A 12,020-nucleotide genomic window follows, 5' to 3' on the forward strand; every position below is an offset into this window, starting at 1 on the left:
CACAAGTTCCATGAAAGTGCCCTTACACAGGTGAAAGTTTTGCATGCACTGGGAATCGTCCCACACCTGCAACGCTATGTGGTCCCATCAGTCTGTGCTTGTTTCCCGGGCCCAGAATCGGCGTTCCACGCCATGAACCTGCCCCATTAACACCATGATCTCCAAAGTGCCGGGGCCCACGGTTTGAGAGAATGCTGTGTCCATATTCTCATCACTCTCATCACCCCGCTGCCATGGCCACCTCCTCCTCACCTGGTTTTCCAGGTTCTGGTTCAGCTTAAACTGCATGATAATGAGCAAGATGTTTACAATGTTCATGAGTGCTGCATTGAGCTCCATACTTGCCATGGTTTGGCGTCTGCACTGAAAAAAGGCGCAAAACTATTGTCATACTGTGTAGTTCATATGTACAACAGAGAAGACTTACATTCCTTGCACATGCCTAGCATTGTCATGCCATTTTATGCAGAAAAGTGAAGGTAAGCAGTCAGCGTTAAGATTAATATGGGAATCAACTATTTCCAGGATGTTACTTAGGTTTAGTTTTTAAACTACTGGTAAAAACAGTCCAACAGCTTGGCTTCCACAACAACGTAGTGGCAAAGTAATCAGTTATTTATATTTGATTCATTCTTTTGGCTTTAGATGAGATTGAATCAGCATGACTCTGGTTGCAGAAACCTGAAACCTGAGTCAGGATTACATTTTGAATAACCCCGAAAATAACATTTTTGATTATGGCATGCACAATCCTCAAGTGAAAATTGTTTAGTTACGGGGTAGAAATAAAATCTTACCTTTGAATTGCATTATGGCATTGCATCAACAGGTGCAAGGCAACATTACATGAGCTGTATAGATAGTTCAGAGTACATATACTGCTGTTGAACACTGTGTCCCTTAATAATGTGTAAACAACTGAAGTCCACACCCTGTTTTAAAAACCATCTGAATACATCAAATACAATCTATACCAGCACCTTTCCTGGAGTTGGTTTTTATTGGTAATTCATACTAGCAACAATAACAACAAAAATCTTAGATGTTACCTAAGCCACCTGGCAAAGCTTGGCCTTGTATCAATAGTTCTGCAGCTTCATGTTGGAGTCTGTCTATGAAGTTTTTTTGTTGAAGAATTGCCACTTTCAGATCTGTTATTGAGTGACCAGAGGGATTGAAGTGTTATCCTACTGGTTTTTGAATGTTATGATTCCCGATGTGAGATTTGTGTCCATTAATTTGCAAACTGGATACCATCAGATTATGCCTGAATAAGGACTGGGAGTGGTTGAGTCATTACAAAACCTAAACTTAATTTCCCCATTACTAATTCTCCCTACTCTTACTCACACCTTCTTATCAACTTTCTGTAATGGGCCACTCTCTTACTACTTCAAAAGTTATTTTTCCTCCCTTAGTATCCTGCTGTTAATTGATTTAATCTCATTAAACTGGCCTCACACTTGGTAAAACAACCAAGAGGCTGTGTGGACACTCCTCATTTAATTTAAACCAGGGCTAGATTCTGTTTAGGAATCTCTTCGAGATGAACTGAAATAAGAGTAAAAAAGAACAGGAGTACTTGTGGCACCTTAGAGACTAACAAATTTATTTGAGCATAAGCTTTCCCACTTCATCGGATGCATGCTTAGGCTCAAATAAATTTGTTAGTCTCTAAGGTGACACAAGTAGTCCTGTTCTTTTTGCGGATACAGACTAACACGGCTGCTACTCTGAAACCTGAAATAAGAGTATCCATGCAAGGGTTTGGAGTGGTTTAACTAAACCAAGGCAAGTTTATGTGTGGACAAACCTTTAGAACCTAGTCCTGTGGGTTACTTATTGCCTCAGTTACAGCTAAGTGACTTCAACTCCCACAGAAAGAGATGATTTTTGTGAAAGTTGGAGGAATAGCGTTGAGAACACTCAGCCGCTTGCAGGAGAACATCTCAGAACAAACCATCTTTTGCAAGACATGTGAAAGCCCAGATTAAATTAAAGTCTCATGAAATGTTGTACGTGGTGTGCTTAGATTTTATTGCTGGACTAGTCAGGAGGAGAAGTGTAAAAACCTCTATTTAAACCAAGTGTCTTTCCTAACTGAAGCTAATATCTTTGTTATATTAAAATACAAAGCCGCCCAGAAGGGGTGGGCAAGTGGGGCAATTTGCCCCAGGCCCCGGGCTCTGCAAGGGCCCCCCCATGAACATTTTTCGGGGCCCCTGGAGAGGGGTCCTTCACTCGTTCCGGGGGCCCTGGAAAACGATCATGGGTCACGGGTCCCAAGAACTTCTTCCGTTCTGGATCTTTGGCAGCGGGGGATAGTCCTTCCGGCAGGGTCTTCGGCGGTAATTCGGCGGCGGGGGGACGGGGGGCCCTCTGTGGGTCGTCAGGGCACTTCAGGCCCTCTGAATCCTCTGGGTGGCCTGAACCTAACATATGAGTGTTTTCCTTCTGTGAAAGCCCCTTTTAAAATGGATAAATACCTATTTTAAAATGTAACAATTAACCATTGTATTGGATATTTTGCATATAAACCCTTGTCCTTTGGTCTGAACATGTTTTATGTCAAGTTCCAGACTCAAGTGAATAATGGCTGCTTAGTTTTAAGTACTGTGGTCTTTAAAAAAACAGGAAGCATTGATAACGAAAGCAAGCTTATCTGTATCAAGGCTAGCAGGCAGTGCTGTCATAGTTCGTATGATAATCTTTTTCCTAACTGACAAAGTGGTATGAGATTTATGCAGACTTGTTACAAACCCAATGGGTGTCAACACTGAACTGTAGAAATGGAGGTTTGATGCACATTATGCATTTCCAATCAAAACCTGTTTGGATTAGAGTGTAAATATTGTAAGATAGTGCAGTGAACACTTAGTATTCAGTTTACAGGGGCTATGCTAAAAATATGTATTTTGCTTTTGTTTTAATGAACTCTTTCAAATATGGCAAACACACTTGTCACCTACAAAAACATTCATACCTAGAATGGCAAGGAAGGATCGGTGATACACCCTAGAAAACTTACTGTAGGGGGAAAAGCTTCTACTCTGGCTGGAGCTGGAGTAAATTTCATCTTTAATATCTATGCTCCTTGTTATTGGTCTCATTCTGCTGTAGAAGCCAATTTTCTTTTGATGATATTGAAAAAGCTACTACATTAGCAGATTGCAGAACGCAGATTAATATCTCACTTGCAAGGGAAGATCAGCTTCAGCTAGAGTTTGATGACTGTGCAGAATTCAAGTTATTTTTCCACAGTGTGTTTTGCAGATAACAATTGTGAAAGAATTTCCTTCTTACCAGCCTTTCCTCTTCTCTTTGCCTGTCTACTGCAGATTCTCAAAGTGTGTTTTTGTGGCATCTACTAAAATGGGTTATCTATAAACAGGAATGATTATCTACCTCACAGGCTCGTTGCAAGGCTAAAATCATGCTTCTAAATGAGTTGAAATTGTTAGATGAAGTTTACTTTGTATCTTTTCTGTAAAAGAAACTAGTTGTTCAAGAACACTGTTTAAATAAATGTGAATGAATAAGGCATGGAGTTTTTCTCCAGAGATCTCTACTACCACCTTTTCCCCCCAAAATTATACTCTGTGGCAGGTGCTGGTGGAGGATGGGTGAAAATAGTTTCATGGTCCTGCTGAACTTCAAACCAAATAGCTCAGTTCAATGTACAGGGTTAATGGTTGGACAATTTGCTGCTCTCATACGTAACAGGGCATTGAGGGTGAGATCCTGTGCTGGTGTAAATTAGCATTTAGACCCTTTGAAAATCTAGTCCGAAAGATTCAAATGTGTCAAATAAGCAACAAAGGCAGAAATCTCAGCTAATATTTTTCAAATGTACTTCATATTCAATACATTTCAATTTTCATGCTGAGTTATTCAGTTTACAGGATTATACTGTGTACTGAGAAATGCAGAAGTCATGAAGCTGTGGGAATGTGCATATTGAAAGCAAAACACTGAACAGGTTTTTGAACTTTATGTACTGAATGTTTTATTATCAGGCAGTTATGAAACAAATTTTAAAAATACAAAAACTATATCAGATGGCAAAATAAAACAAACTTTGGGCCATATCTTGACATGCTTACTTATTGGAGTGTCACCTGACGAATAATACAATAAGGATTTAACTCATCTTGCAATTCAACTATTAGAGCCCCAGTGCTTTATGGGTCCACTACTATCAACAGCTAGATGCCATGTCCTAAATCAGGCCATTTAGTTCCCAGCATGAACTATCTTTGTATGTACAGTACTTCAACATCCCATGGAGTGCACTGAAGTGAAGTCTGGCTTGAGATTTGGACTTCTCTAGCCCAAGTCAGGTATCAGATAATACCTGGGCTCCAAAAGCAAGGTTCTCCATTTTTCAGTTATTCAACAAATACCAACACACACAAACAATAATTTATTATAAAACTACTGAGTCCATCCTGGGATGCACCAACTCCCTCCTCCCCACCACCAGTTCAACCAAGAATTGAAAGTGACTCAGCCACTTACTTTAAAGGTGAATGGTCTCCAGCCGCACAGAAAAAGTGTGAAACCAAAACAAAGAAAGGGCCATGGGATGAATGTTGAGTGTGGGGTCTAGTGCTACCATCTTGTCTTTAATGTCCTGGGACCGACACATCTACACCACCACTACATATAATCTCTACCCTCTGACAGACACCATCAGGACATTAGATTTCCATTAAGTTAAAACTAAGGTGACCAGATGTCTCATTTTTAAAGGGACAGTCCCATTTTGGGGGACTTTTTCTTATATAGGCATCTATTACCTCCCACCCCCTGTCCCATTTTTTCACTGTTGCTATCTGGTAACCCTAGTTAAAACAGCCAAGTGCATAAATATTATATTCTTTTATCATATAGCAATACGTAGTCCAGTCCTGTGACTCTTATAACCAGCTATTGAAGCCAGTGAGAGTTTTGCCTGAATAAAGATAGTAAGATCAGGTCTATTATGCAGTTGCTTAGTAATGGCTTCATTGTGTATGTACTAACCAAGCCTAAATGAAGCTAGCTACATAAGCCTTGATATACAGCAGTAAAAGTTGTCCCATAAACCAGGGTCCTTTATTCCTCAGTGTGTTCCCGTGTCAGAGTGCTTTGTCAACACCTCATTTACTGTGGGTGTAAACCTTATTAAGAGTTGTCTTACTTTACTCATCAGCATCTCCCTGAAGTGATCACCCATTAGGAAATAAAAGACGGGGTTAATTACACTATTTAAAAATGCAATAGGCATTGTGATAATATAAATGGTGTTGATGATGTTCTGTGTGCACAGCGATAGCTTCCAGGATTCCATTCGGGAGGCAATTCTCACATTGCGCATTATGTGAAATGGAGTAAAGAATAGTGAAAAGATAACCAGTGCTATGATGACTAAAGAAAGAGGTTTCTCAAGGTGCTGCGCAGCTGAGAGCCGCTCACTATGTTTCCTAAGAAAGATAACCATCTTCAAGTAAAAGAAGCACATAACACAAAGAGGAATTACAAACCCCAGAAGAGTCAGGTATATGTTATAGATCAGGCTTTTTGCTGGATCTCCAGAACTTGTATAATCTGTACATTGGTTATCACTAGCAGTATTTCTAGATTCTATGAAGGTGATTATTGGCACCAGTTCAAGTATAACAAGGATCCATATGGCAACAGAGGAAACAACAGCTATCTTCCTCTTATGTAGAAAATGGTCTCTGAAAGGATACTGCATGAGCATATAACGATCAATGCTGATAAAGGTAAGGAAAAGGATGCTTGTGTATAGGTTCACATGCAGCATGAACCTGTTGCTTTGGCACAACATGTTCCCATATGTCCACTTTCCTTTGGAGTAGCTTGTCACCAACATTGGAAGTGTGCACAGAAATACAAAATCTGATAGTGATAAGTTAAACAAGTAAATATTGCCACTTTTCCAAACTTTCAGGCAGAATAAGTATCCAAAGACAACAATGCTGTTTCCAATTATGCCAAAAATGAACTCAATGGTATACATGGTAGGAAGATGATATTTTTCCAGGGTATTATCCATCTCCAGGCAGTCGACTGTCTTATTCATATCCTGGGAAGTTAAAAAAGTAAAATCAATAGTAAGAATACAATGACAATTACAGTGCTATTCTATTTTTTGGTATCACAACTCAGATATTTCTAGCTCTGCAAAAAATGTGTCTTATAAAGACTTCAACTTTCTGTATCAAGGTCTTGGTATCAAAAAGATGTAAAAACACAATGATAAAAACATTCGGCTGAAATCCAGTAAGAATTCTGCCTCAGTAAGAAATTGAATGAGGATTGCGGGATTTTGTATGACAACATTTATTTTCCTGAGAGTCTTCCATAAGACAGAGCACAAAGGTGATTTTGATCTTTAGCGTCCATTATGCTACGAGTGTAAACTGAAAGCATTGTGTTATACTTACCCAGCACTGAGCCGGAGGGAGTATGATCGGAGGGGGAAGAGAAAAAATACAAACAAGCAAAATCTTTCTCATAACAGCATTTTTTGGAAATCCTCTGCTTTTGTGCCTGTGGAGCTTTACTCCCACATCTTACTCACTGCTTACTAAGGCAGAAATCCCATGATTTCCAATGGGACCTTTGCCCAAGTAAGGAATGAAGAATAAGTAGTACAGGATTGAGCCATTGGTATGACTATGCTCTGAAGAAGTTTCTGTTAGTCATGGTGGTTAAAAAAAGAAAGGGAAACAAACTTGTTTGTTAACCAATAGGAATAGTTGCTATTTATGTATTCCAGTAATAAACTAATAATTGAAGAAATGGAGATCTCAGTACTTACAGTTTAATAGACCATAATATTATTTGTCTATTTTTCCCAAAACAAGCCAATGCTCAACAGATTAAATCCAAAGTTCATAAATGTTGGCAGACTCAGAGCCAGCTCCAAATCCCACTGAAGTCAAGGAAAAGACATTAGCTAATTTCAAATTCAGAATAAAATTAGTGAAATTTCAGTGGTGTATCTGTAAACTTTCATCAATTCACAATTTTTGTAGCAAACATTTTACAAGTAAACCCCAGAGATCTATTCAGCTCTCTGTATGGTGCATTATTATAATTGTAATTAATTATTTGTATGACAGAGTGCCCAGAGTCCCATTTTGTCGAGTGCGGTGAAGCTGAGAGACAGTCGCTGTCCTGGAGAACTTTCAGCGTAGTATGTTTTCTGTATTTTAGCTAACATGTAACTATTTGATTGCTGCATGCTAAGGGAAATGCTTTATTAAGGGAATATAAGCACACAATTTTGCTTATTCACTCACTTTGCAAAGCTGTACAAATACATTGTTCAGCACCCTTTTTTAGTGTAGGCCTATCTATAAATAATTACATTTACTATTTTAATTCCCTGATAATATAAATAACTCTAATAAGGCAAATCACCCAGGATAATTGAGAATAACATCCACAGTTTATTGCACCTTCTCTTTGGTTATTTAAATCAACTGTTTTATTATTCTCCTTTTTGATTTCAGAAAAAAATATATCATGATGGGCTAAAGAGCCCTTGTTAAAATTCCAGAGAGGCCTGGGACACTTTGTCTCTGAAGCAGTTCACCCACCTCTCTCCAACAATATGCAAATTATCCCTTGGGCTCAAAATCATTGCTTTGCCTTTAAATGCAGTAGATTGCACCCGGTATCAACAAATTTAGGGGAAAGATGCTTTTATTTTCCCCAAATGACACAGGTTGATTATTGTGCTGTATCTTCAATGCACTCAATATATTTTTCAGGAACAAGTATTAACATTTCTACTAGAGTGTACTTAGTGACAGTTTGTTTCCCAAGCAGTTTTGCTTTCTCCATAGGTTACAGTTATGAGAAATTCGTTGTTTCTATTTATATGGGGAAGTACATTAATAGATTCTCTAGTTCTTCACCCTTCCCTCCCTGCATGTCAACACACACACACACACACCTGGTTTGTGGGGCTTATTACAGGCTAAGGAGGGAATTTTTGTAGGAGCCTATTATTAAAATATTGGCAGCACATCACTGACAACATATGATGGGAAAATGAAACATAAGAAAAATAGAAATTAGATTACAATTTAAGCTCAAATAACACTTCCTAAAAAGGGAAATTACATTGTCTCAAAATCTGCTATACATGAGCTCCTTAAGAAAGTTACATGCTCTTTCTCTGACATTCCTATTTTAAATGTTTTATATATTTATTGTTTATATTGTCTAAAACATTTAAAATCCATCACTTAATTATATGGGTAGCTGATAGCAAGGTACTCTATTGTGGCAAGAAACACTTCTTTTAAAGCTTTGAGATAAAATAGTCATATGAAACAAAACTGTGTACACAGATATCGTGTACAAATAGATTCTTGTAAAAATATTGATAGAATCCCCAAGAGGTTTTGACTTTGATCAAAGCAACCCCAGGTACTGCCTTTAGCTAGCCCTTGCAATTCAAACAATTAGGAACAAACTCAAACCTTTTGTTTAAAAATAAAAATGTTTAAGCAACCAGATCACTGCACACTACATAAACATTCACATTTTGAATGAAAAAAAGGTTAAAATATTGAAAGCCCCATTGTTTGATATACATCCTGTAAACAGACGTATTGATCACCTTCAAAGCAATATTCAGGATACAGGTAACACAAAGGCAGAATGAAGTACACTCTTTGTTTAGTTGTTTTTATAGGGTTAGCCACACCTTTAAATTTTGTTAACAAAAGGACATATTTTAACATTTTGTCATAAGCGTTAAAGAGTATAACACTGTAACAGTTTAATATGAAAGTCTAACTCACTAAAGATTACAGCTTACCATTTTGTGGCACGTGTGCTGTCTTAGTTGACACTCCTTTAACTGTGACCAGATGAAAGCTTCTGGCTTACTAGAGTGCAACTGAACACAGTTGTCTCAGCTTATTTTGCATAGCATGCAAAGGTGGTTAATTATTCAAGACTACAGGGAAAGTTGTCGGAGCTTGCTGTGTGGGAAGTTTCACTGAAGTGGAAAGTATTGCAAAACTTATTCTGAGTCCACTAGAAAACTAATGAAATAATTCTTCTTTGGAGTGAGCTATTCAAATCTGACTATATGTGCTACAGTAAGTAGCCAGAAATATTTCTGTTGAGCATATTTATTTGTAAATGGCTGGAGAATGCTGAAAGATTTTGAATTCAGTAAACAGATGTTTAAAACTACTATTTCCTAATACTAATGAAATATTCATAACAGGAGGATATGTACAGCCTTGTGGCTGAATCGCAGGACTAGGAATCAGGAACTCTGGGTTATAATGACATTTCTTTCATTCATTCACTGACCTTGGGTAAATCAAACAACTTCCGTGCCCCAGTTTCCCATCAAAATAAGCAGAACGACTCTTTCCTACCACCTCAAGGTGTTATGAGAATTAATGCTCTAATGTTTGTAATGTAAACAGGATATCTGCACATACTGATTTACATGACAAAATGTTTTGCATGAAAAAAACTCATATGTATCTTCAAGCTTGATTTTCATATGCATATTGGATTGCTGCACTCCATTCATTTTATTTTCACACAAGTTCACTTTGCAAGCAAAAGTTTGAATGTCTTTGCATGTGCAAAAATTTGGTCATGACAGCTTGCACAAAAATTAAGGCAGATTAAAGTACCGATAGTTTTACAGGTCAGCTTGGCATCACTCAAATTTTTGGCCCTGTATAGTGAATCAGGAATATCCAGACGTGGTTAGGTAAAGATCAACTTTCACTGAAAACTAACAGCAAACTATTTTTAAACATATCCCCCCAAAAAGTTTGACTTAATACTTTTTCAAAATGTAAAAGCAATAGAGTAATTTGTGGCGGGGCCACTGGGAACACCAAAATTTCTGAAGTAAGGCATTTCTAGCCTGCCAAACCCATTGTGAGATCCATGAAGCAATTTAGGATACACCTATCCTACAAAAAAAGACCCAGATGGCAGTGAATCTCAGAGCCTGGGGCAACTGACAGGCTCTAAAACCCAGCAAGGGAGGGTGTTGCAGAACCCAGGCTCCAGCCCAAGTGGGAACATGACACTTCATTTTATAGCCCCACAACCCAAGCCCGAGTCAGATGACATGGGCCAGCCATAAGTGTTTTATTGCGGTGTAGGCATACCCTGGATCTCCCACATAGTTACCCTAACCACTGGACTAAAGAGTCGTTCTCATATTTTTCCACAGTGGAACAATCACTGGGACAGAGCCAGCAATTTAAAGTGACTCTGTAGTCTAGCGGTTAGGGCACTCACTTGGGAGGTGGAAGACCCAGGGTCCTGACCCCTTGCTCCAGTCACTCATTATTTACCCATTGTGGAATGGCTTCAACTGGAAGGATTAAGGAAGCCTCACATAGGAATATATGAGACCTCAGTGGTTAGAGCAACCTCCTGAGAGGTGGGAGACCCTCCCCATTCAAATCCTCTCCCCCACCTCTGACAGAGATGTAGGAATTGAACCTGGGGCTTTAACATCCTAGATGAGTGTACCAGGCTAAGAGTTGTAAGATGGGAAAACCACCTCCTCCCTCAGGCCATTTTGTGTGGAGTGAAGCAGGTGCCTAAATCAATTCCCACAAGAGGCAGCTAAGGTGCATTAGCTCCCTGACTCCAGGTAGTGAGTTCCATTCGTGAATTACCAGGTGAAATAGGTACCCAAGTCCAGGTTGCAGGGAGGCACCTACCTCTGTGAGCGGGGTTGGGCTTATTACAAATTCCTCTCATCAGCATCTTCCTCTAATTAACTTAGGCAGCTCCACGCCTAATAAGCCGGCTTCTATGGATCACGTTCCAAGGCACTTATCTCTCCCTATTCACTGTATAGGGAGCCGAGGCACTTATCTTGGGCCTTGTGGATCTTACCGTTGTTCCTGTGAGTTTCTAGGTGCCTAAAAGTTAGGTGCAGTGATGCTCAGCATTGCAAAGCCTCAGGCCTTTCATGGATCCCACACACAGTAACCATCTTAGCAAGTCAGATCAGCAGTCCATCTAACCCAGCATCCTGTCTCTGACCATGGCCAATATCAGATACTTTAGAAAAGCAAGGGCAAAAAAAAGGCTTTAACCCACTTTATTTTGGGTTACATTGCATCAGTAAATTTACAGTTGCAAGGTAAATCAACAGAACATGTTTTCAGCTGACAAGTGTGTCTAGAAAAGGGTTTGGATTGGTTTAATTAAATTGATTTTTAAAGTGGTTTTCTGCACTGCATGTGGAGAAGCTGGCTATGCTGTGAAGCACGAAAGCTTATATTTATTCCAGAACTTTACAAATTTATGTTTTGGTTACATGCCTATGTACATGTAAAGTTTGTGCGAGAGAGAAAGAGATGTTAAGAAGCCAAAATTTCTGTTGTATAACAGGTCGATGCTCAGTGTGGAATATGGAAAGGTATAGACAGAGGGGTCAATCCTATAGACCTCTCTCGCCAAACAAGTACCATTCATTTTAGATGATATTGTATATGAAGGGTTCAGGCCCAGGCTCACATTTATTTATTTTTAAACAGGAATTTTTTGTGAAGAAGCTCATTAGGTCTGAATTTCATGTAAACAAAGAAGAATAATGGCAGCCTCCTGAGAATTACTGACTGTCCTTAAATCAATAATACTCCACAGTGGCCCAACATTTATGTATTGAGATGGGGATGGCAGTATAAGATCAAGAAAATAATTCTGATTGTCCCTCAGGGAACACTGTAGCACTGTCAGAGTATTTGTGCAATAAATTCCCATAGGTCAGTAACAGGTACATTTACAGAGCACTAATTGCTTGTAACTAAGGCTAAACTTTAAATAATCAAAATCTGCTTCCAACATAAACAGGATATTCATTGCAATATTTCTTAGACTGACGATATCTAATATTTGGGTAGCATTAGTAGTGTACATGACACTGCACTACATGTACTGTGTCAAAAAAAATAATAGGTCCATGATGCAAGGAGCATGCATACTAAAGCCAG

General features: G+C 38.8%; 1 protein-coding gene across 1 annotated transcript; it reads right to left on the reverse strand.

Annotated features, from left to right (window-relative positions):
• Positions 1 to 3,980: 3,980 nt before the first annotated feature.
• SUCNR1 (succinate receptor 1) lies at positions 3,981 to 8,904 on the reverse strand. The gene is made up of 2 exons (XM_032787369.2): positions 8,846 to 8,904; positions 3,981 to 6,091 (listed from the first exon to the last, which is right to left on the reverse strand). The coding sequence occupies exons 1-2, from the start codon at positions 8,846 to 8,848 to the stop codon at positions 5,105 to 5,107; spliced, it is 990 nt and encodes a 329-aa protein (XP_032643260.1). The 5' UTR covers positions 8,849 to 8,904; the 3' UTR covers positions 3,981 to 5,104.
• Between the last annotated feature and the right edge of the window lie 3,116 nt (positions 8,905 to 12,020).

This window comes from Chelonoidis abingdonii, chromosome 8 (genome assembly GCF_003597395.2).
Source record: "Chelonoidis abingdonii isolate Lonesome George chromosome 8, CheloAbing_2.0, whole genome shotgun sequence".
Taxonomy (NCBI): Eukaryota; Metazoa; Chordata; order Testudines; family Testudinidae; genus Chelonoidis; species Chelonoidis abingdonii.